This window comes from Protopterus annectens, chromosome 10.part0 (genome assembly GCF_019279795.1).
Source record: "Protopterus annectens isolate FY-2018-M chromosome 10.part0, PAN1.0, whole genome shotgun sequence".
Taxonomy (NCBI): Eukaryota; Metazoa; Chordata; order Ceratodontiformes; family Protopteridae; genus Protopterus; species Protopterus annectens.
Window position 1 is genome coordinate 1,676,074,838 of NC_056744.1, and position 27,510 is coordinate 1,676,102,347.

The window sequence follows — 27,510 nt, forward strand, 5'->3', positions numbered from 1 at the left end:
TCTGTGTCATTATAAAGCATTTAGTTATTGTGGGTTTCTCTGCCATAACTTTTGGACAGTTACTTTACCCGAAAATGGTAAAACACCAGTGTGGTTACTCGCATACCTACATCATAAACAAATTCTGATTACCTCAAGGTAGATGTAATATGACAAGACAGCAGGTTTTGATAGTAACACACTGCGATCTAAAACAGAAGGCAACTTTAGCAGGATGGAGGGGGAGGGGGGAATTAAGTGTATATCCTACAAATAAGGCTCCTCTTGGACTGTTATGAAGAACAGTTAAAGATAGTGCAGATTTGCATGACAATATAGATTAGTGTTTAATTTTAAATAGCTGTAAATATACTAGATTTTCCAGACCTTCCCAAATATATGATACCCGACAAATTCATTTAGTGAAGCCAGAGTTTCCTTTCCTTTGTATCTGCAAAATGGGTCACTGAAGTCCAGCAAGTCATACACTGTTAATAAACAGTTCATTTGAAACAAAAAAATTAATAGAATATCTCTCTAAAAACAGACAGCGATGGATCATAACATGCATTGCTCAGGATTCAAGAGAAAAAGGGGCCTTAACTATTTAACATGAAAAAAAAAGGAAAAAGTTATTAATGGCTTGCAGTACAGGAAAGAGTTTAAAAAGTGAAAAAAAAGACTAAATAAATGTTAAACAACATCTACAGTGGCATCAGAATGAAGGAATGGTAAAGCAAAGAAAGACTGTATGCAGGACAGGCATACTCACAAACAAGCACAAGAAGGTCTCTATAGAGTCAGTAGAACTACAGATGGTGATATTTTCAGAATTATCTGAAATGAGAATAAGAGACGCAATATACCAACCGTGTGCAAAGTGAACAGTTCTAAATGATTCTGTCACAACATTTAATATTACACTTGTATCTCTCAGAATAAATCTCTTACTTCCTACGCTAGAATATATTTACCTACTGAAACCATGTTTTCATAGTTCTGTACCATCACTACCCTGTGAAGCTCCTTGCCTTGTTTTCTTAACAACTTCCACTCCTCTTCTGAAAAAGCAACAGCAACATCTTCAAATACTTCTGGTACCTTAAAAGGACACAAAGTACATTATAACTTTTTTTCTTACAACCAGCAATACAACCTGTAGCCTTTCAGCAGCAACAATTAACACTTGTTAATATTTTCTTTATTTAGTGGTGGGACTAAAATGCAAGACCATACTTTCAACTAAAAGCTTGGTATAGAAGAAAACACAACATATACAATGAGATAGAAGCATTTGGTTTGTAAAGATAGTTTATCAGAGTCTGTTTAGTTCTAAATACCACAACTGAGAATTGTGTATTTTATACAAAGTTTAACAATGTAATGTTTTTATATATACAACCACCTAATGCTTTTTTGTACAAACAGCCGTCATCTGAAGTAATGTAATACATCTGTTATTCTTGTCAAAGACCAGATATAGTTCCATGCATGTAATGGCCTGAAGCCTTGAACTACATTGCCTTAGGGAGATGGCCACAAGGACCATTGTTTTCAAAGAAACAAACTCTGATGCCACCAATCTAGCAGGTTCAAATACAGGATAGATAAACTTATGTATCATGAAGATAAATTCCCTCAAATGAGATGGGTTACTCAATAGTTCTCAGAGGTACATCTTCCTTTAAAGAACTGTCTGTCCATTTACTGCAGGACCACAGTTCTACTCTCCACAAAGTCATGATGTAAAGAAACAGCTGGGCAGGACATACAAGTGCAATACTGGAAATCCAAAAGCAGTCAGCAGTTTGAGAAGCTAGAGGGATGGCATGAGGAGAAGACTTAAGTGGCCAACAGAGAGGCTGTCTTCTTCTGGCAGAGTGTGGATGACTGCACCACTCTTTGATGAAGTATGGAGCAAAAAAGCACACTGCACATGCATGTGTGTAAGAGGGTGGGCAGATGAAGATGTGGGTGGGTGAAGTATGTATGCATGCATACATGTGTATCCAGTTCTTCTGCATGCTCTGTATCTCATGGAATCAAGCAAGACATAGTAAAATGCCCAAAACAGGTGACATGACACAAGGATTCTCTACTTTTTACACCAGCTGTCACCGATGACTGATAATAGCCTCTTGTCAGAATTAAGGTCAGCAAATGGTAACCATAAGACAAGTCTAAAGTGGGGAATCTGAAGAGGGACAAAATCAACTGTAGATAAGTTGTCAATGGGACCAAAAAAAGAATGACATATGAAGTAACTGATACATGCACCTCTGTCCATGGCAAATATAAGGACCGGATCATTCCAGTGCATGAGATGGATCAACATTCTTTACAAACTGACAAGAAGGGACCAAGTAACTGTACACCAAATGATCTCTAAAATTACCGAAGCACAGCCAGTAAAATCATTCACTCTACATCAGAAGTCAGTGATCTGTCTAGATCCAGCTGCCTTCCAGCCAAGGGTACCATCCATCCTTGGCTAGAATGGAGAGGGCTTCATGTAACATGTGGGAACTTAGAACACGAGACTCTACATTTCTTTTCCATTAAGTGATAACAAAAGCAAGTGCTCACCTTTCTTCCCTGCACTTTGCAATGAAGTATGAAATCAATGGGAACGGCAGGTAGGTACCACCTGGGAACACAATTTGTGAGACATGCAATTACCTTAAGAACCTAGAGTCAATGCTCTCTCCCTCACAAGCCAGTATATCTAGCACCAAGAAGGTTGTTAATATAAACATCACACCTCAAACACCACCCACACCTACACAACACACACCCACATATGCAGAGGTCCTCAACAAAAACATACCCAAACAAAAGAGACATCCAAGGCAAAAACACATGCAAACTCCACTGCTCACCACACCACACATAGTCCACACACCTGTGTCTCACAGCCACTAAGGCCTAAACATAAACCCAGCATATTAGTCATATGAGACTCCGTTGTGAGATACACAGATGTGCCCCACACCAGGCTGGATAAGGAGAAAGTCATGGTTAGTTGATTATTAGGTGCCAAAATCCTCCATATCACCCATGCACTCATGTCTCTCAAAAACAGGTACTGTTATGACTGTCATAGTCCATGTTGAAGTGAATGACTTGAGATGCATCTCCCTGACTATATGAAGAGAGACATGATCGAGTAGCCTTAAGCAGCATTCTACCATCAACCAGAATGATGCCTCAATACAAACAGAAAATGATTGACTTTAACAATTGGCTTAGTTTCTGGTGTCATTCCAAGGGCATCCAGTACCTGACAGGCTGGGAAGACATGACTGACAAACCACAATGCTTTGCCAGAGATGGCCTGCATCTGTCTCCCTTGGGCTTCAGGCTCCTGGTAAAGGCTCTTGCCTCCCCCCATAGTGCCTTTTTGAGGCAATGCCAGGAGGTCAAAACTACCAACATGAAAATTTCATCAAAATGCAAATTAAAGGCCATGCTGCTAAATGCTAGGAGTCTAGACATGAAACTGCACTCATTGCAAGTATTCTTAACCTTGGAAGATACTGACATTTGTGCAGCCACAGAAACCTGTTTCAAAGCTGTGGAGAGCACCCCAGGCATACCAGGTTACTCATCTTCTCATACATTCAGACCACAAACCGTGGGCAGCAAAGCAAAAGGAAGTAGAAATATATATATATATATATATATATATATATATATATATATATATATATATGTATGTATATATATATATATATATATATATATATATATATATATATATATGTATATATATATATATATATATATATATATATATATATATATATATATATATATACAAGACATACACACATCCACTCCAGGTGCAGTTAACCATTAACAAGACCCCTATTCAAATCATAGCTAGCTACAGACCCCCAACTTTGACTCAAGATGCCCACTCCATCTATCTGGCTCTCTTTGAATCTATCAAGATTCAGCCCTTTACCCTGATCTTGGGTGACTAACTATCCAACCATAGACTGGAAGAACTAGTCATGCCAAACACAAATGACCAGAGATTCCTTGATTTCATCAATGCAAATGTCTTGGACCAGCTGGTCGACACTCCCACAAGAGGTTAAAATATCTTGGACTTGGTATTAAACAATATGAATAACCAATGTGGCACCCTTAAAGTGTCATCCTCCCTGGTAAGATCTGACCACAAAGCAGTCGCTTTCAAAGTCACTATTCCACCACCCCCCTCCCCCCCCAACCAGGATCAAGAAAAAACTCCACCAAAGCTGATTACAACCTCCTGAGGGAAGGTATAAACAGCTTTACGGCCCCTTCCTCCTCCATAGGAACTGGCATGTATGTCCAAATCTACACCAAAGTACTACAGAAGCATTTATATAGCTGCATGGAATCAGGAATACCCAGCAGGACAAAATCTTCCTCCTCAAGGAAGAGTAAACCTGTCTGGTGGACATCTGCAATAAATAAACTCTATAATAAAAGAAAAAAAATTGCTGTCGAGGACCAAGAAGGAGTAGGTGCCGAATTGAAAGCAATCTCTCCTTAGCCTGAACAAGCAAATAAGAGCACTAGTGAAATCCTCTAGAGCAAACTTTGAGTCCAAACTGGCCACATCTACTAAAGACAATCATAAGGCCTTCTTCACATATGTCTGCAATCTCTAAGGAAGCACGTAGATCTGCTCAGAACTGGTGGTCAAGGACATGACATACACAAATGCCATAGATATAGCCAACCTGCTGACAGACAGGTTCAGTGAAAACTTCACCCCTCTGTCCCCCGCATCAGTAAATCAAGACATCACCAGCATCTTCCCCCCTCCCCTTATCTCTCCCCTTATCTCAAGAGAGCAAGTCATCAGTGCCCTCTCAAAGTCAAAAAATACAGCCTCCATGGGACCCAATAACATCCCAAGCTGCATCCTACATGAACTCAGGCAGGAACTTGCTGCACCACTAGCCACCCTATTCAGCCAAAGCTGGACTACTAGCTTTGTCCCAGCCAAGTGGAGGACAGCTACTGTCATCCCTTTGCACAAAAGTGGAACATCCACTGATCCAGGAAATTCTAGACCCATCAGCCCAACTAGCCTGATCTGCAACGCATTTGAGTGGATTATCATGGACCTCATTAACAAGGACAATGGCAACTGGCAACCTCCAAACACTCGATCCCACACAGTTTGGTTTTGTCAAGGGGAGGTCATGCCTGTTAAATTTGGTTGACGTCTTTGAGACAGTCACCAAAGCCATGGATGAGGGGAAGACGGTGCACACCATCTACCTTTATCTGGCCAAAGCCTTCAATACTATTCCCCACTCGGTTATAATAGATAAACTCTCAACTAGGCATCAATCCATATATTACCAAATGAGTAGCAAACTGGCTCAATGATAGACCCCAAATAGTCAAAATTGGGGAAGTCACCTCAAGCAATAGACCTGTAACTAGTGGTGTACCCCAGGGATTGGTCTTGAGGCTTATGTTGTTTGTGATATACTTTTCTGAGGTGCAGGCCAAAACCTGTGGGCTATGGTTGACCAAAGTTGGAGATGACTGCAAGCTGGGCACGGTCATCAATTCCCCTAGTGATGTGGACATCCTCCAAGAAGGTCTCACCCAAACAAATGACTGGTGCCAGAAATATGGCCTCAATCTGAATGCCAAAAATGCATCATCATCCTCTTTGGGAAGAGTGACATCCCCACAAATTATCACATTAATAACAAGGTCCAAAGTATGCAATCCCTCTTGAGGGACTTAGGCACCCAGGTTGATAGCAAACTGACCTTTGACCACCGTATTGCTTCCATTGTACGGAAAGCTTTCTACATGGCCCACCTTATTAGTAAGGGTATCTCATCCAGAGACACGGTGGTCATAACCTACCTGTATTCTTCCCTTATAAGACCCATTATTGAGTTCAATGCCCCTTTTGCCATGTACCTCACAAAGCACATGCAGCAGCTAGGCAGACCATTTAGGTTCCTCACCAGGAGAATGCAGGACCTCAAACATCTGCCCCACACCGATAGACTAAAGGCTCTGTCCCTCTACTCAGTCACATACAGACTCCTCAGAGGCAACCTCTGTCTGGCATACAAAGTAATCTCAGATCCCCTGCCTTAATGGGACTGCTGCACATCTGCAAGTCAGGCTCCACTCAAGTAATCCACATGCATGACCTTAACCAGGTCTGTGACATCAATAGGACTTGTTGGCAGGACAGATTTGCATCCAAGAGACTTCCCCTTCTTTGGAACAGGCTCCCTCTCCATGTCAAGCACAGTACCTCATTAACCCCTTTTAAGCGCAACCTGGATATCTAGTTGGGGAACACAAAATACACCCCTGGGATTCCACCTGCATCCCTGCTGGACCGGGGCATCAGGTGCTGACTTGTTGGAACATGGGCTAAATTCTTGGCTAGGCTTGTAAGGGCCTCAGGCCCAATAGGCTAGTAGCTGCCTATGATCCTATACAACAACTGCGTGTGCCACCTGGAGAGACAGCGCATCCACAATTACCTGTCACTTGTCTTCTGAACATAAAACAATAGGTGCAGACTGAGCTCCGCAGTGCCCAACTTTAAAAAGACCCTGATGCAGTATGATCTCTGATTCTATAGCTACAGTAGATGACTAGAAGTTTGGCTCAGAGTATCTAAAAGCTTCACCTTAAGCTACTCATGTCTTCTCACAGAAAAGGGTGCAGTTTTGGATCTGTCTGTTTCAGTGGAGTTTTTAGGACAGGTCCAGTCTATACTATTAAAGGGATTGTGTATGGTCTTCTAGTGTTGGAGGGGTGAATTGTGGTTTTTCAGCTGGATGTTTGCGGTTACAAAAGGGACCAAGAATTTCTTTTCCAGTCATGACCTTCTTTACTTAATTCAGTTCATCAAGTATGTTTGACTCCAGATGGTCACACTGCATGAGTCCATTCTTCTGCTGTATCTGTGGGCCCAAATGGTGCTTTTTGATATAATGAGTATCTTTTGGCACATCATTATTTGATTTCCACACAACATATCCACCTACAGTAAACTGGAAGAATAACAGTTCAAGTAAAAGGTGTTGCTGTTTGGGATTTTTTCACTGCCTATAGTCTTAAGTAAGATACTGCTCATGGACCCCACTACACTTCTAGACAAGTGTTTTCTGGAATTCCTTTAACTAGACTGTGGATTCCTGATAGTCCTATCCAGGAGCATCCTGGAGAATGCCTCCTTTGGGTGCTCCACAGTGGACTGCAAGGTCATCATAATTTGGAAGTCCTCTCTGATTCTCACTTAGACAAAGGCTTCACTGGAGCAGAGCTGAATACTTAGTTATTGCTCTTTAAGGGCCCATAACGTGATGCCCTTGGAGAGGATGTAGTAAAGGGATAAGGTTTATATTCTGATTTACTTTATGGGTTAATGGCTACTTAGTCTTAATAATATCATTTATTTACTTGATGGTGTGGATGTTGTAATGGACTGGGTGATGTCACTGGCTTCAGAGTTGCTATCTGCTCTTGGAGATGCTGTTGGTATTTGAGGGTCCTTCCACTATTGTAAGAGCGTCAAGCAATGATAATTCTGTTATAGAACTGTCAGGAAAGAGGCAAAACCACTAACTCTTCCATGGTAACATGATGGGTCCTCACCATGAGAGAGACAATGGTACACAGTATCTGCCAGGGTAACAGAAGGAATCAGAGAGTGATGTTATGGCAGACTTCAGTCAGTGAGATTTAGTCTGATGACTTAGCAAATGAAGTAGTACTTTTACAGATCTCTTCTGCTAGGCTCTGGAAACCTGACCAATATTAAAACAGTTTATGGACATGTTCACACATTTACCCAACCTGGCTGAGCATCATTTGGAAACAAGGAAACGACAACCAATCAAGCGGAATCAATACAGGGTGCCTGAACAAGTCAGGTAAACAATGCAGGAGAGCTACAGAAGGCACTGTATGTCTGGGGATAATTCCAGAATCCAGCAATCCCTGTGCCTCACTTGTAGTGTCTGTGCCAAAGAGGAATGCAAGTGCCAGGTTCTGTGTTGACCAGAAAAAACTAAACAGTTGCACAGGCATAGAGCAGATGAAGTCCTGCAGACGTTGTCTGGAATTAAGTACTGAACTTATTACAGATCTAAATAAGTGTTATGGGCAAGTACCCGTTTTAGACTGCATCAGTTCACCAAAATGCTCACTGGAATGAAAAATGCACAGCAGCATTCCAGAAACTGGATGTTCATATTCTAACAGGAGCTTGAACCTACAGTCTATTCTGGTAAGAACATGGTCAACATGACAGGAAAATGTCAGGAAGACCAGAAACAACAGCCTAAACTATTAAAGCTAATAAATCCCTGGTGGGAATGGCATAAAAAAGATCTTGTCAGCAAGCATCTCAGAATCTCAGGAAGTTTTGGAGTGGACCCCCTTGTACTAGCCAGTACTGCTAACAGTGTAGGTAGACACCTCATACCATGTTCTGAGGGCTGTAGATAAGCAGTAGGTAGACACCTCATACCATATTCTGAGGGCTGTAGATAAGCAGTAGGTAGACACCTCGTACCATGTTCTGAGGGCTGTAGATAAGTAGTAGGTAGACACCTCGTACCATGTTCTGAGGGCTGTAGATAAGCAGTAGGTAGACACCTCGTATCGTGTTCTGAGGGCTGTAGATAAGCAGTAGGTAGACACCTCGTACCATGTTCTGAGGGCTGTACATAAGCAGTAGGTAGACTCCTCGTACCATGTTCTGAGGGCTGTACATAAGCAGTAGGTAGACATCTCGTACCATGTTCTGAGGACTGTAGATAAGCAGTAGGTAGACACCTCGTACCATGTTCTGAGGGCTGTAGATAAGCAGTAGGTAGATACCACGTACCATGTTCTGAGGGCTGTAGATAAGCAGTAGGTAGACACCTCATACCATGGTCTGAGGACTGTAGATAAGCAGTAGGTAGACACCACGTACCATGGTCTGAGGGCTGTAGATAAGCAGTAGGTAGACACCTCATACCAATTTCTGAGGGCTGTAGATAAGCAGTAGGTAGACATCTCGTACCATGGTCTGAGGGCTGTAGATAAGCAGTAGGTAGACACATCGTACCATGTTCTGAGGACTGTAGATAAGCAGTAGGTAGACACCACGTACCATGGTCTGAGGACTGTAGAAAAGCAGTAGGTAGACACCTCATACCATGGTCTGAGGGCTGTAGATAAGCAGTAGGTAGACACCTCATACCATGTTCTGAGGGCTGTAGATAAGCAGTAGGTAGACACCTCATACCATGGTCTGAGGGCTGTAGATAAGCAGTAGGTAGACACCTCATACCATGTTCTGAGGGCTGTAGATAAGCAGTAGGTAGACACCTCGTACCATGTTCTGAGGGCTGTAGATAAGCAGTAGGTAGACACATCGTACCATGTTCTGAGGACTGTAGATAAGCAGTAGGTAGACACCACGTACCATGGTCTGAGGGCTGTAGATAAGCAGTAGGTAGACACCTCATACCAATTTCTGAGGGCTGTAGATAAGCAGTAGGTAGACATCTCGTACCATGTTCTGAGGGCTGTAGATAAGCAGTAGGTAGACACATCGTACCATGTTCTGAGGACTGTAGATAAGCAGTAGGTAGACACCTCATACCATGGTCTGAGGGCTGTAGATAAGCAGTAGGTAGACACCTCGTACCATGTTCTGAGGACTGTAGATAAGCAGTAGGTAGACACCTCGTACCATGTTCTGAGGGCTGTAGATAAGCAGTAGGTAGACACCTCGTACCATGTTCTGAGGACTGTAGATAAGCAGTAGGTAGACACCACGTACCATGGTCTGAGGGCTGTAGATAAGCAGTAGGTAGACACCTCGTACCATGTTCTGAGGGCTGTACATAAGCAGTAGGTAGACATCTCGTACCATGTTCTGAGGGCTGTAGATAAGCAGTAGGTAGACACATCGTACCATGTTCTGAGGACTGTAGATAAGCAGTAGGTAGACACCACGTACCATGGTCTGAGGGCTGTAGATAAGCAGTAGGTAGACACCTCGTACCATGTTCTGAGGGCTGTAGATAAGCAGCAGGTAGACACCTCATACCATGTTCTGAGGGCTGTAGATAAGCAGTAGGTAGACACCTCGTACCATGTTCTGAGGGCTGTAGATAAGCAGTAGGTAGACACATCGTACCATGTTCTGAGGACTGTAGATAAGCAGTAGGTAGACACCACGTACCATGGTCTGAGGGCTGTAGATAAGCAGTAGGTAGACACCTCATACCAATTTCTGAGGGCTGTAGATAAGCAGTAGGTAGACATCTCGTACCATGTTCTGAGGGCTGTAGATAAGCAGAAGGTAGACACCTCGTACCATGTTCTGAGGGCTGTAGATAAGCAGTAGGTAGACACCTCATACCATGGTCTGAGGGCTGTAGATAAGCAGTAGGTAGATACCACGTACCATGTTCTGAGGGCTGTAGATAAGCAGTAGGTAGACACCTCGTACCATGTTCTGAGGGCTGTAGATAAGCAGTAGGTAGACAACTCGTACCATGTTCTGAGGGCTGTAGATAAGCAGCAGGTAGACACCTCATACCATGTTCTGAGGGCTGTAGATAAGCAGTAGGTAGACTCCACGTACCATGTTCTGAGGGTTGTAGATAAGCAGTAAGTAGACACCTCGTACTGTGTTCTGAGGGCTGAAGATAAGCAGTAGGGAGACACCTCGTACTGTATTCTGAGGGCTGTAGATAAGCAGTAGGTAGACACCTCATACCATGTTCTGAGGGCTGTAGACAAGCAGGTTTTTTCAAAAGGTGAATAATATCCAGTAGCAGATCTCAGATGTAGATTTCAGCTAAGGGAAGAATGCTTGGGGATAGTCAAGGCTTTCCAAAAGTGTCAGTTGTATCTGTATGGCAGAAAATCTACAATACTGACATAGAAGAATCCTTTAAAGTCAGTTTCTTAGGTTTAGAAATGGGAAGAAACTGTAAAAAGCTGAACAGGGTCTGCACTTTTTAATAAAGATGGTGTAAAATATGAATTATATAAAATCTGCACTTTTTTGAAAAGGTGCAGCTAAAATGTAAAATTTGTTAATTGTACGAAACAAGTAACTCTTTTTTCCTGTGCAAGTGCAGTAGTGGTTTGGAAAGTAAGGCTGCTTCATCCACACTGGCTTAATTTATTTCCTTTTGAATTTTACATTACTGTATTTGAGTTGGAACCTAATGATTAACAAGGAAATTTTACTGTGGGGAAAGTTTTGACTTGAAAATTGGTTGGGGACTGAAGTACTTCTTTACTTTTGCAGAAATGTCTTTTTTGCCAATACGCTAAACCAAGTGACTATTTTTCCAGGGCACACTTCTAAAACAACATCTCCATGTTAATGGAACTGTTCTCTCTATGTCCAAAATCAGCAGTTCATTCAGTCTGTTGGAGTTTGCTTTCCTCTGGAACCGTTTTGTGAGTGGTGCTTAAAGGAGTGACTGCCTGAGTCAAGCACCAGTGAGCTCACGTGTATGGCCTTTCTCACTGAGTTCTTTACAGTTTGGACTTAGAACAGATAAGAATCGCCTTCAGTTAGTACCGAGTCTCCACCTTTTTCTGTGATGAAGTCCAGACTGAAACCACAACCCTTGTACAATTCATAGCCCCTGCTATCTCCACCCATTCCCCACCCATTTTTCCACCCATTTTATAATGTCAACGAGTACATCAGGTAAAACACTTTCTTTTGTCTTTTTTGTTTTGTTTTTTCTTTTTTAGCTACACAAAATTAAGAAATGCGTTTCATAAAGAAAGTTAATCCAAGGCTGAATTTTTACAAGCTCTGGCATTCTCTTTGTGCAAATAAACAAAATACTGAAGTATATACAGTGCTTTACAGACTACTAGATTATCATTTTGATTTCTGGATAAATAGGTGGCAATACATTGCAACTAGCTTGCTGACCGTATTTTTCTATTGTTAACAGTTCAAACATTATTATGCACTTTTTTAGTACATAACTGCCTGTATATTTACATTGTAAACTGTACTGCCTAACTTTTTAAGTAGAGAACTTCATTACTAAATTTCCAAAACTTGCATTTAATGGTTTACTAATGTATATAATGGTAAGTGTACAAAGATGGTGAGTATTAATTCAAGGCTATGTTTTTAAACAAATATTGCCTACCTTAATACTAAGGCTTGCTAAACTCAAGACTGCACAGCAACTTTACCCAGGGTATGCCAAATTGATCTGGCTGGTTACACTGTGTTACAGTAAAAGAAGGAAAGGTTTGAAGTGAAAATGCCAGCTCCTCTCGAAAATCATTGTGTATGAATGCAGTCATTTTAGTCAAGATGCATTTATTGCTGGTAAGTCAGCACTGTAGGACATTGAACAGAGGGGTGTGGGTGATTTCCTGGGAACCTAGGAGTTAAAAGACTGTTCTAAGTTGTACAGTGCACAGCTCGTCTAGGTATGGCACTAGTTACTTGCACGACAAACAATGTGTATTTGCGATATGTTCTTAAGATCATTCTCCCTCAGGCATATGTATATTTAATCTGTTTTCAGGACACTGATGCAGAGCGAGAAACTGTAACCATTGTTCTTGGCAAACAAATTAGGAGTGACTGAAGAAAATGTTAAAGAATTCCAGAGCTCTACTAAGACTGAATTTGAAAAATAGTTAGTAAAATATGTTATACAAAGGCAGATCTGTGCAAATATCAGCAAGAAGAGATGCTCAATATCATTTTTCATTCAAGAAAGAAATCAGCTGCATCCAGGGTTTCCTGTCCAAAAATGACAAAATAACAGTTCCTATCAATTATGACAAATTCTTGAGAAGCTACACAAATTCCATCTAGGAAGAATAAAACAAAAATTAGAAGATAATTCTATGCTGCAGTGGTTCCCAACCTTTTTTGACTTGCATAACCCTTGGCAGTTCATTTCCCTAACATTGTACCCACTCATATTTTTATAATTCATATAGTTGCTTTTATGTCCAAATTATGTACTGTAACTTTAATAAATAATGAAAAACAATCTAATATTAAAGTGAACAAACAGTATATATATTATATATATATATATATATATATATATTTTTTTTTTAATTTCCGAAACTCAAAAGATAAATATAAGTAAGCTATAAAGTTATCATAAATGCATCTTTCCAGTGGCCGATTAAGTTTAACTTTGGGCTGCTTTCAAATCATACGCCCCTTGCTCACATTTTTAGGACCATGCAAAAGTTCTTTGATTCACCTTCCTGATTGTATTAAAATATAATTATAATAATATAATAATTAAATTACATCTCTTTTATAATATGGCACCATTTGTTAGAGTGTCTTTTAAATTTATAGTTTTCAACATTTCAGTAAGCCAAACAATGAAACAAAACATTTGAACCAATAATGACAAAATTGCCCAATTCAGAACATTTCAACCATAAAATGCCCCTCAAACATTTGTTATTAAAATCTACCAATATCAGTGAATGTGCACAATCTTTGCAGAAGTAAAAGTCTTCTGAGTAATTCCACATTAAAGAGATGTGTAACTAATGGAAAGGTTGTTGCTAACAAATAACTTTATATTTAAGTGTTTCATTTACAAATTCAGTGCCTGCTGCCCATGAAGAATAAATTGCTTATGATACATGTCACTACGTCACATACATGTTGTATGACGCAGTGGTGCAGCGGTAGCATTGTCAACTCACAGCAAGAGGTTCTCAGGTTTGATTCTTGGCTGGAGTGCCTTCTGTGCGGAGTCTGCATGTCCTCCGTGTGGGTTTTCTCTAGGTGCTCCGGTTTCCTCCCATGTTTCAAAGACATGTGTCTGGAATGTTTCTCCCCAGGCCTCCGGTGAAAATTGGCTTTGCTCCAAGTTGGACTTTCCTGGTAAACAAATGTTAAATAAATAAACAAATTATAATGACAATAAATTTGATATGTAAAACACAAAGTGTAATGTAACAGTTTTGCTGGCTATTGCAAAACTTCTGTACTGAAGCAAGGTAAGATTCTTGGTTCAACTGATGTGATATTAAAACAAAGAAAAACAAAAGGTCAAGAACCTGTGGGGTATGAAACAAAAGGTGAAGGGTAAGGGGAAAGTACGGCAGGGCAGGGAAGAGTAGGACATAAGAATTATGAAGAACTTTATTAACAAAAAAGGGATGAGAAGATTGAGGGGATATGAAGTGAGTGAAAAGGGGAAAGATGGCCAGGGTGACAAATAAGTGGACATAACAAACAGAGAAGGGCACAGAAGAGTTCACAGAAAGTGCAGAGTTAAAAAGAAAGTGAGATACTCTGACATGAACAGTACAGAAAATGTTATGACTATTAAGCTACTTGAAGTAACTTAAGTGGGTTCTCCTGTTTTTATTTGATACTTTAGTTTTCATTAACAGTCATTAAAGTAGAAGTTAATCACAAGACAATTAACTTTCATTTGAAGCTAACAAAACTATGCATTGCAGCTTTGTGTCTATGACCTAAAGAAGCCCTACATTAGGTGATATCACACCCCAACTTGCTGCACATTATCTACTTCTGTATCATATTTCAAGCATGTCTGTTTTGCACTGTACTAAGCAAGCCATAGCACTTTACTTCAAGGAGTGGAGAATAATTAAAAAAAACACAAGAGGGGCAAAGATCAGGGATAGTTTTTTAAATTTTGGTCTGATTTAGTTAGAAAATTAATAGGATAACTGGTGGTCAGTTAATATGAGCAATAATTATTATGAAGAATAAGTCTGAAACTGTACTGTACGACTTTACTCAATGAACATATTCTCAATGAACATATCCTCAAATGTTTGCCAGAAAGTCAAACATTTTGAGACTGGCCAAAATATAAGGATAAAATAAGGACATTCTACAAAAACAGGGAAGACTGAGAGCTTCAGTACTAGCTGTCAGTTGCTAAGATCAGGATGCAGTACTGTCTAATTAGACTAACGGTTACCGTGAAAGTCTGTCTGGGACAGAGCTCATTTTCACTCAGGCCCAGGGTGAAAAGCTGCACTCTGCTCCCTGTGTTGTGATGCTAAAGTAACATATAGGGGTGAGTATTATACTCCTTTCTCCACCAGGTTTAGTGCAGACTGCAGTCTCCTCAAACACTGCTGCTGGCTGGTAAATGTCAGCATTTTACATTTTATAACTTTAAACTTTTCAAGTTATTGGCAACATGTAAGACATATTTTAACTCACTGTCTGTCTTACTCTTTATCATACTGTGACATGATTGTGACCGAAAAATGAGCCATTGTCCAACTATCTTATCTTTCTTTTCCATTTATTCTTTTTCCTGTATAACCCTCCTAAATACAGTAGTAGGCTTTCATGCAAAGTTCCCACACACACAGCACAGAGACACACAACCGTCTTTTTCTGAATACGTTATGCACTTTAACATGACGAGACTTTGCCATGCATGCTGGAAAATACCTTTCCCGCCATTATTAATTTTTTCCCGCATACCCCTGGGGGTACTCATACCCCAGGTTGGGAATAGCTGCTATGCTGTACTAGCCACAAAGGACTTAATCAGAGCAAAAAGTACTGAGCTGTGCCATCTGCAATGTATGCCATAACCATAAACCAAATAAAAAGATGTCAATGGAACTAGTATCAGGTCATCTGTATAATTCAGAAGGCACTGACTTGTCTCATTTCAAGGAATCCCTACATATTATATGTAGATTATTATTACAAGTTCACTGAAACAGTCAACATGACACACAGAAGAAGCATGATTACTGCATCAAGCACTATATTTTTGAAACAGAGGATACCCAATATTGTCACATCTGACAATGGCCCATAGTACAAATATAAGCACTTTAGACTGTGTTAGTATGGGTAAGGAGTTCAGGCCTGCAATAAGTCCATTTAGTGCTGATAAACATGGACAAGTGAAGAGAATTATGCAGATAGTGAAAAATACCATAAAGAAGGGCGGTAGCAAAAGCTGAAATGATTGCCATCTTACAGTTTGGTCTGTAGGAATGTTCCATTACAGGGACTCCTTTCACCACCTAATCAGTTAATGGGCAGAAGGCTGTAAACCAGATTATTTACTTAATAAATTTACTGAAACAAATAATTCAAAGCAAAGATGATACTGGAAGGAAATAATCAGTAATCTAAGTTGTTAGTCCAAAGCTGGAAATAAAACCTAAGTATTCAAATCAAAATCATACGTGATTTGTAGGAAAGACAGAAAGCCAAGTATGGGGAACTATTGATGTTTGTCCATGACAAATGTCTACATTCAAGTAAAAATGAGGAAGCCAAATTGTCACAGCCAGTACTGCTGAAGAAAAATAAAGTGTACAAACAGTAGTAGCTGTGGAGCTGCTGATACAGACCCCTCAACTTGTCTCCGAGTAAAGCTTCGGTGTAGCAAAAACTATCTTCAAAACAGTCCTTTTAAATTTCAATTTCCTAGCTATGAAAGTTCAGTAAAGAAACCTGACAGCTGTATGTACAATCAGAGTTGATCTAGATATTAAAGACTGAAGAGATGGATTCATTACAAAGTATTTTGAATGGACACAAAACTATCTTACTTTAGTATATGTCATCTTTAGTTAATATACCTCACTGTATGTGCAGGCATGTATACTTATACACACACACACACACATACACACATGCACACACACACGCACACGTAATATGAACACACTAATTTTTATTGTATCTATTTGTAGACTTACTTGTAACCAATTTACATACTACTGATCACAAACTAATGAAATATGAGACGGTGCACCTATAGGACCTCTAACATAGGTCAAATGTGAGACAGTGCACCTATAGGACCTTTAACATGGGTCAAATGTGAGACAGTGCACCTATAGGACCTCTAACATGGGTTCTGCAGGTAGCACTTCCAGCTCTGTTCATTCCTTGCAATTCTTGTACTATGTTTCATCAAACAGAGATTGCCAGTTTGTGAGTCACAAACATGGTGTAACTCTATATATATATATATATATATATATATATATATATATATATATATATATATATATATCCATCCATATATAACCATATTGTATACATGTCTCTGTTGTATATGTATACATGGGTTATATTCACCTTTCATCAAAAAAGCATTGTTTGAAAGTGTGTAAAGGCAGTACAGCTGATCAAAAATCAGCTGATTGAGTATTACAAATTTTTCCTGAGTGTGAGACAAGTGGGATTCAGAAATTTGCCCTTTCCCCACTGCAGTACAAGCTCAGTGTTAGTATACAGGTATGTGTTAGAGTGTGCTCAACAATATACTAAGGTTGAAAGTAATTTTGCTGCAATTATGCAACATAAATAATGTATAAGATAAAGCTTGCTTAAATGTAGAAATAGAGTTTAGTAATATGTAATCAGCATCCATACTAAATGACCATGGCTTGGAAAAGGAATCTGCTGAATGGACATTTTTCCCTTACAGACTCAAAACAGGATGTATGCAAGAGCAAAAATACAAAATCTGCTTTTAAAGAATGGACACTTTTCCCTTACAGACTCAAAACAGGATGTATGCAAGAGCAAAAATACAAAATCTGCTTTTAAAGAATGGACATTTTTCCCTTACAGACTCAAAACAGGATGTATGCAAGAACAAAAATGCAAAATCTGCTTTTAAAGAACAATGACATGTTATTCTGCATGGAAAAACAGGATGGCACAAGAACAGATGTTTTTATACAAAGATCCAAATAAAATACAGGATGTTCACACTGTCAGAAAAGCTGATCTCTGACAATGTGTTTTCTCAAAAATATGTTTTTCTTCATAAAAAACAAGATAAGCAATTCTCCAAATAGAATACAGAACAATGTGTTTCCTCAAAAATATGTTTTTCTACATGGACATCAGGACACTGTTACAGGATATTCACACTGTCAGAAAAGCTGGTCTCTTACAAGACATTGTTAAACAAGGAAGCTTAGTATTGTTTCTACAGGACTAAAACTGTATATAAAGAGCTGTATAAATCCAGCTATGTTAGAGGTATGGTAGGGACACAAGTCCTAAGGTAAATGTTATATCTCTCACATCATCTGTACTATATGAGAAGTAAAGTTGGAACAGTACTTTTAAGCTGTAACGTGTTTCCGTTTGGTTTATTATAAAAGTTATTGGTTACTGCTCTCTAAAGTTGATGCTGCAAAGTATATTCTCTCATCAGTGTATATTCTGCAAGTTTCTGTATGCAACAGACTGTGAATACAAATATAACTAGACTTTGAATTTTAGCAGAATCCAGCCAGCAAGACTGAGTGTCTTAAGAACACTTCAAATCCATCACACCAAGCAGTAAGCAGCTCCATGTAATTTTTTCAATGGCAAGCTAGCCTGCATTTGAACCTACAATCTGCATTCAACCACAGGAGGAGTGATGGTAAGCCCTGCAGAGGGTCACTTCAGTTAAATTGCAGTAACTAACATTTGTACGTATGTGTGAATTCTGAACAGAAGTATTCCAATTTATGCAGCTTGCAGTAGTACAGTTTTTTAGACGTCTACATCCAGAGTGAGACTGAAGTTCCAGTCGCAGTGCCATAATTTCGCTAAGAAAAGGGGAATATCCACTAGCACAGCAGTCCGCTGCCTGTTGTGCTTTCCCAGCTTCTCAAGTGACTTTGAAAAATTTCCAGCCATCTGCAACAACAGCCTGATCACCTGTTTTCTTGCTCACTGGTAAGACTTTTTCTACGTCACATTTTTTTTTTAGTATGGATGCTATCAGGCAGAATTCTAGCAAATGTAAGCCAAGTTTTACTCTTAATGTAGCAGAACAACCAGATAAAATATGGAGTAAATTGCAATGTTGGTATACACAACACATTAGTAAGTGTAAAACCTTGTTAGGGCAAGTTGACATACCAGCATTATGTAAGTGGATTGTAACATTTGATTGGTATTTGCAACAAAAAAATGAAGTATATCATAGTAAATGTTTATTGTGTGATTCAAAGGAAACTGCATTTTGTGTAATATGCCATAAACAAGTATTGCATGATATTGCTAAAAAACTAGACTGTGCAGACAGATCTGTTCATGATAAAGAATTAATTAATAATAAACAGTTTTCATTATATCCAGATGTAAAGCAGTTATGTCCTGTCAGTACATTAATTTCTGAATTACAACAGCAATCAAATCTGTTATTGACAGAGTCCCCTGTAGATCTTGTAACTCCCTTTAAAAATTATGTACAAGCATGGAATGATGCCACGGCTACACATACAGATGAGGACAGAAACAAAGTTTATGATACATTGACAGAAGACTTTAATAAGTTTTTAAAAGAGAAACAAAATTAATTTAAAATGTTCAAAACTGACATTCAAGATCTCTGTCAAAAGTGCATAGGAGCTCTGCAGTCAACAGAGGAATCCAATAACAGGTATCATATATCCCTTAAACACTTACAGGTAGAAATGACAGACCTTAAACAGCATCTGAAGGAAAAGGAAGAAGAATTAGATGAATTAACAGAGACTAACCTCCAAAATACTATTTTGATATCCCAGCTTAAAGAAGAGTTAAAAACACAAAACCAGTCCAAATTATAGAACAGGGACAGGGAACCACTACAGATTTATATACGCAGTCTAGATTATTACAGAGTTTACCACAGTGGAATGATAAAAAAGGCATATTTTATAACATGCTTACATTTGAAGAATGGGTGGCACATACAGCAGGATCTGATATATGGACAGATGCATTACTTAGATGTTTCTGGATTTTCATTCCCAAATGTTTTAAAACTTTCATACAATTAAAGCAAGATGATTATCAGTTGAACACTAAAGTAAGACGTATGACAGCCGTTTTAATGGCATTTGCACAAGGGCAGCCTCTCACAGCCAAATTATTAGATAATTTTAAAATTACTATCACAGATAAATTAATGGAACAAAGTGATCATTTTAGACTTGCATTTCAAATCATATATAAAAAAACAGACAGAGACATGGGAAAAAGAGACATACAAAAACAGCGAATACATTGCTTCTTAGAACAAGTCAAAGGGGTTCCAGGGGATATTAAATGTATCTACGAAGAAAATTCTGATACCCTCACTGATTTGGTACAAAAACTAATGAGGGGACGGACTATGGCCGATGATGGGTCTTTATACTCACACCATATCTTTGCATGAAGATAATAGTGAGCCATTTGAAGTAATTGGTGAAGTCAAAAACAGGGGAAGGCAAAGATGGTGTGACCAACCACCAGCAGAAAGAGCTGTGTCAGCACCACCAGCTTCTGCCTCTATGCTTGTAGTACCAGGATCAAGCACAGGTAATGAGCAAAAGGCACCAACATGCTTCTTTTGTAAAAAAATAGGACACATTAAGCAAAATTGTGATCATTACAAAGCCTGGCAAAAGAAGGAAGAACAGGAGTGTTTCCAAAAGAGAGCAAACAAATTTACAGGAAAAGTCAGAAAAGCAGGATCATGTACAAAAACCTTACAATATTAGTAAAAACAGTTATAAGAGCCATCAATATACAGGAAAAGGGAAAGTATGCCCGGTAGATTTTCAAACAGTTTCACCTGTAAATCCGAAACATTTGATAGAACAGGCAGAAGGAATAGCTAGACAACAGTTAAAAAAAGAGATTGAAAAACCTAAATATGTAGATCATTCAGACACAGAAGAAGATGACAAACAAAAACATGAGGTGTGTCATATTGCATTTGATAATAAAGGAGAGGATGAGTGGATTTCCTTACAATAGGGATGTGCCCCCCCTACTCTGGTATCTTTCCTGACTACCTTTAAAAGGGTCGAGATGGACGACCACTGATTGATATTTGGGTAGAGGGGTCACTGTGGAAAAATGTCTTAATAGACACAGGAGCAGCAGTATCTGTCACAAACAGACAGTTACCAGTAAATCCTATAAAAAGGTTTGCATTTCAGCATTTAATGGCACAGGATGCTATGCAGTGAGTAGCCAAAATGTGGACATAAAGTTTAGTCAAGAGGGACAAATATGGAAGGGTGCATTTTAATGCATCCATCTTGCACAAATACCATTATTGGTATGGACATTCTAGGACCTTTAGGCATAGTAATTGATTTACCTAATGAAATTCTGTGGATGGGAGACAAACAACAAAGAGAGGAAGAGCAAAATACAGGTTGCTATGCAATCTCTCTACCTGACAAACCTGAAAAACCTACAGGCTATATAAATACAGACAGTGAGGATGTATGGAAGCATTTACAACAGCAATTCCCAAATCTATGGTCCAAGGGTCCCAGTGATTGTGGGAAACTAGAAAGCCCAGTAGGAATAGGAAGTGATCAGGACTATATACCACCTTTTCAAAAACAATATCCTATTCCTAGGGAAGCAGAAGAACATATGGAAAAATGTATTGCAGAATGGGAAAGAGAAGGGATTATACAAAAGGCAACAGTCCTACAAATTCACCAATCTGGCCAGTTAAGATAAAAGATGGTAGTTATCGTCTTGTTATTGATTTACGAAAGGTTAATCAATATACCACTCCTAGAGCACACTTGATTCCAGGAGTCCCAGAGTTGGCTGCACATATTAAGCCACAAAGTAAGTGGTTTACAGTAATAGATTTAGCAAATGTTTTTTGCAGTGCCACTCAGGAAAAAAGATTGGCCAAGATTTGCCTTTACATTTAAAAACCAGCAATATGTTATGTCAAGGTTACCACAAGGGTTTCAAAACAGTCCCGTTATTTTTCATCAGACAGTAGGATCCATTCTACAACATTTGGAAAAGGATGATTCAGTAATACATTACATTGATGATATTTTAATTCAGTCAGAAACAGTAGAGGAGCATGTATGGCTTCTTAAGAGAGTTTTTCATACTCTACAGCAAGCAGGGTTTAAGGTTAAAAGTGAAAAAATTCAGTTTATGACACAAAAAGTTAAGTTTCTAGGTACTATTATAAAACCAACAGGAAGATCTCCTTGCCCTGTACGTGTACAAGGCATTTTACAAATGGAAAAGCCACTGACTATAGCAGACTTACATAAATTCATGGGAATCATGAATTACAATAGGGAATTTATAGAGGATTATGCAGCCGTGGCTGCTTAACTATACAAAATGTTACATGAACAAAAGAACTCCACCTTTTAGAGTGGGGATCTCATGAAGAGGAGGCATTTTCACAGATAAAAATAAAACTAGCACAAGCTACAGAACTAATAGCCCACTCCAAGGTTACCATTTGTGTTACAAGCAGCAGCAGGAAAAAAACACTGTCTGTGGTACTACTACAGGAATGGCCACATGGTAGTGACAACAGAATGGAAAAACATTACGCCCAGTCACTTTCTTTAGCAGAAAGATGACTCCAGTGGAACTGGGTTACCATCCATGTATACAGCAGTTATTAGCCATTTACTGGGGTATTAAACAAACTGAATATTTGACCGTATTTTCCAGCATTATAGTACAAACACCACATCAAGCTGTAAAAGCTTTGATAGACAGTTTTGAAATGAATAAAATTACAGATGGTATTAGTCAGGCAGTCTTTGCAAAATGGATGGCACTTTTGGAATGAAAACTGTTACTATACAGACAGGGGATAAATACCATTTGTCAAACCATATGGGATATGAAGGAAAACAGCATAACTGTTTAGAAAAGATAATGTCACCTGAGGTGCAATTTTAGCATCTGATTTTGATCACTTTAAGCCATCCATCTTTGTGGATGGAGCACGATATTGGGACCAAGGCAGATACTGGACAGGATTTGCCATAGTTCCAGAGAATCCACAATTGGGTTCTCCTGAACTAATCACGTTACCAGGGCATATGTCAGCTCAAAGAGCTGAACTGGAGGCAGTATTGTATGTGCTAAAGTATTACAATCCTATTAACATTTTTTCAGATAGTGCTTATGTAGTAAATTCTTTAAGACTACATATGGAAACCTGGGTAAGACGAGGATTTGTGGATAGTGTAGGTAAACCATTACGGCATGCTGAAGTATTAAAAGACATATATAAAGTTATAACAATGTCAAAACAACAAGGACAGTATAGCATCTTAAAAGTAAAAGCACATCAAAAGCCAACCAGTGAAACTTACAGATTAAATGTGTTAGCTGATACCTTGGCCAAACAAGCAGCACAAAATGGAAAAGAACTTAAAGAATATGAGTATGCCAATGTAGAAGTTAGTGTCTTAAAAGAGCTAGATAAAGAGTCAATAGAGAAAGACCTTGTAAATATACAAAAACAACAGGGCTTAAAAGAAGAAACCGATCAGTGCAGATTGGCAGGCATACCACCAAAGGAGTACTATGCATACACGACCTCCAAAGGGTTACAGTTGCCATATGTACCATTTCAGTTGGCACGCCAGTTGGTCAAGTTAAATCACCAAATACTGGGCCATATAGGAACTGATAAGTTATGGGCAGTTGTAAAAGAAAAGTATTGGAACCCAAATTTAAAAAGGTCTGCAAACTGATTATAGAAGAATGTTTAATCTGTCTTCAGGTAAATGCTAAAAGCAAAAGGCCTCAGTTACATCGAGTACAGCCAGCGGATGGGCCATGGTATACAGTTCAAATAGATTATGCAGGTCCATTACCAACAACAAAGGGAGGTTACAGATATCTACTAGTAGTAGTGGACGTCTTTTCAAAATGGGTAGAAGCAATTCCTACCAAAACCATGACAGCAAAGGCAACAGCAGAAGCCTTATGGAAAAATATTTTCTGTCATTGGGGATGGCCACGGGTTATAGAGTCAGACAATGGCCCACAGTTTGTTAGTGATCTCATTAAACAAATGTGTAATTTGTTAGGCATACAGCAAAGGTTTCATGTACCATACCATCCATAATCTAATGGCATTGTAGAACGTATGAATCGGACGTTAAAAGAACGTCTAAAAAAGGCATGCTTGGAAAAGGGCAATACATGGGTACATCATCTGCCTGGTATTTTAATGGGTATTCGAGCAACACCAAACAGAAAAACAGGTATTTCCCCATATGAAATAATGACAGGCCACAAAATGCCCATACAATTACCATTTGATCCAGATTTACCTAATGGTAGGCCCATGCTAGAAATTAGCAAACATCAGGAATGGCTAAAACAACTTACTAGTATATGTGACTATAATGCAAGGGAGCAAGCGTTCCATCTATGGAAAAAGGTGCCAATAATACCAGCTGAAGAAAACCTTCCCTGTGGAACCAAAGTATTGGTAAAACATTCCAAATGGAAGGACCATGGGCTAGCAATTGGCAAGGCCCTTTTGAAGTAGTGGAACAAATTGGACCATTAGTGTACAAAATCAAAGGAAAAAAGAAAAACAGAACAATGTTGGTACATAAAGATCAACTAAGAATGATAAAAAATAGTGAACAATGTAAATCTGATTAAATGCATTCTTTTGTAGGTTTCCAACAGAGAAAACCCTAATGAAATTGACATGGTTTAAAGTGCATCCTTTTGGAAATCCAGTTTCGGATGACCAAAGGCAAAATGATTCAACAATGGAATTTCTATTTAAAGGATGGTTTTTTTAAATTGATAATAGCTATTATACTAACTATTATTGTATTGCTTAATATTAAATTATACTTACAACCTGTTAATCAAACTGTAAAGTTACATAAGAGAGAGAGTAAAGAAATGTGGAAAAATGAACAAGACTGGTCACCATCTTTTAACACTTTCTTAGCAAGACAATGTTGGTATGCAAAAAGCATGAATGTTTCTAATTGTTGGGTATGTAGTTTAATACCAAAATAACAGGGGTAATGCCTCTAATACCTATTCCACTAAATTCTCTTAGTAGTTGGAGAGTATTAATAAATAAAACAGGAGATCAAGTTATAAATGTACAATTACGTAAAGCAAGAGTACAGTTATCTGCTATAGTACAGGGGATCACATGTTTTCAACAAAATGGAACTGTTCCAGTGGGTAATAGCAATTGTATTCAAACAATTGAAATGATAAATTTTCACAACCACATACCAGTACGTGGAGTATTTTCTCATGGTTTCCCTATTTTAATACCAATTAAGGGTCAGTTAATATTAAGTGACACAGCAGTATTTCACTTTTCACAAAATGACAAAATGACTGTAAAACTAATATTACATGTTGGAGAAGTAAAACAGATAAAAACTTTACAGTTGTACATGATAAAACTCCTACTATGGGGCAAGTAAATGGCAGTCTGGTAAATAGCAGTGTTGCACTATCAGATGGGTTATATTACATCTGTGGTAAATATGCTTATAAATGGTTACCAAAGGGATGGGATGGCACCTGTTATATAGGATTAGTGGTACCAGCAATGCATCATGTAAAAGAGTTACCAAAAGGAAACATTAGGAATACAAAAAGAAAAGGGATATATTACCTGTAATTGAAAGTCCAGAAAATCCAGTAGACACCTTAGATACATCACGTATATATCATCAAAATCTTGATTATATTAAATTAAAATATATGGATTTAGGAGATGATGTAATCTCTGGAGCAGGTATTTTCCCTTGGTAAGGAGCTGCAAAAGCCATCTGGGAACTGAGAAAACTATCTAAACTAGTTGAGGTATTGGCAAACGCCACTTTCAATGCAGTCCTTGATATTACTGTCAAAATAACAGCAATATGAACTATGGTTTTGCAAAATCGAATGGCATTAGATTACATATTAGCATCCCAAGGGTACATGTGCTTTAATAGGAGAAAAATGTTGTACATTTATTCCAGACAAAACAGAATATGTAAAAGCACATTTAGAAGTGATTGCACAAGTGTCTCAACATACTAGAAAAAAACTGGAATTATGACTGGAGTGAATGGTTTAGTAATCTATTTACAGGATGAACAGGAAAAATCACTGTATTTTTAATTTCTTTTATTGTTATTGTAATGCTTGGTTGCATATTATTTACATGTATTAAAGTCTGCTTAGCAAAAGCTAGTCAAGTTACTGTTGTTAATTGTCATAATGAAAAGTATTACCAAATAATGCTGAATTTATTTCTCTAGTTTAAAATAAAAAAGACGGAATTGTTAGAGTGTGCTCAACAATATACTAAGGTTGAAAGTAATTTTGCTGCAATTATGCAACATAAATAATGTATAAGATAAAGCTTGCTTAAATGTAGAAATAGAGTTTAGTAATATGTAATCAGCATCCATACTAAATGACCATGGCTTGGAAAAGGAATCTGCTGAATGGACATTTTTCCCTTACAGACTCAAAACAGGATGTATGCAAGAGCAAAAATACAAAATCTGCTTTTAAGGAATGGACACTTTTCCCTTACAGACTCAAAACAGGATGTATGCAAGAGTAAAAATACAAAATCTGCTTTTAAAGAATGGACATTTTTCACTTACAGACTCAAAACAGGATGTATGCAAGAACAAAAATGCAAAATCTGCTTTTAAAGAACAATGACATGTTATTCTGCATGGAAAAACAGGATGGCACAAGAACAGATGTTTTTTATACAAAGATCCAAATAAAATACAGGATGTTCACACTGTCAGAAAAGCTGATCTCTGACAATGTGTTTTCTCAAAAATATGTTTTTCTTCATAAAAAACAGGATAAGCAATTCTCCAAATAGAATACAGAACAATGTGTTTCCTCAAAATGTTTTTCTACATGGACATCAGGACACTGTTACAGGATATTCACACTGTCAGAAAAGCTGGTCTCTTACAAGACATTGTTAAACAAGGAAGCTTAGTATTGTTTCTACAGGACTAAAACTGTATATAAAGAGCTGTATAAATCCAGCTATGTTAGAGGTATGGTAGGGACACAAGTCCTAAGGTAAATGTTATATCTCTCACATCATCTGTACTATATGAGAAGTAAAGTTGGAACAGTACTTTTAAGCTGTAACGTGTTTCCGTTTGGTTTATTATAAAAAGTTATTGGTTACTGCTCTCTAAAGTTGATGCTGCAAAGTATATTCTGTCATCAGTGTATATTCTGCAAGTTTCTGTATGCAACAGACTGTGAATGCAAATATAACTAGACTTTGAATTTTAGCAGAATCCAGCCAGCAAGACTGAGTGTCTTAAGAACACTTCAAATCCATCACACCAAGCAGTAAGCAGCTCCATGTAATTTTTTCAATGGCAAGCTAGCCTGCATTTGAACCTACAATCTGCATTCAACCACAGGAGGAGTGATGGTAAGCCCTGCAGAGGGTCACTTCAGTTAAATTGCAGTAACTAACATTTATGCGTATGTGTGAATTCTGAACAGAAGTATTCCAATTTATGCAGCTTGCAGTAGTACAGTTTTTTAGACGTCTACATCCGGAGTGAGACTGAAGTTCCAGTCGCAGTGCCATAATTTCGCTAAGAAAGGGAATATCCACTAGCACAGCAGTCCGCTGCCTGTTGTGCTTTCCCAGCTTCTCAAGTGACTTTGAAAAATTTCCAGCCATCTGCAACAACAGCCTGATCACCTGTTTTCTT

The 27,510-nt window shown here is 38.5% G+C and overlaps 1 protein-coding gene across 1 annotated transcript in view; it reads right to left on the reverse strand.

The window, feature by feature from the left end:
- LOC122814412 (putative zinc finger protein 75C) overlaps positions 1 to 27,510 on the reverse strand; it is a 75,837-nt gene that overhangs the window by 22,894 nt on the left and 25,433 nt on the right. Inside the window, exon 2 of the mRNA XM_044086995.1 lies at positions 954 to 1,080. Coding sequence (XP_043942930.1) covers positions 954 to 1,080 — 127 coding nt within the window. The remainder of the gene's footprint in view (positions 1 to 953; positions 1,081 to 27,510) is intronic.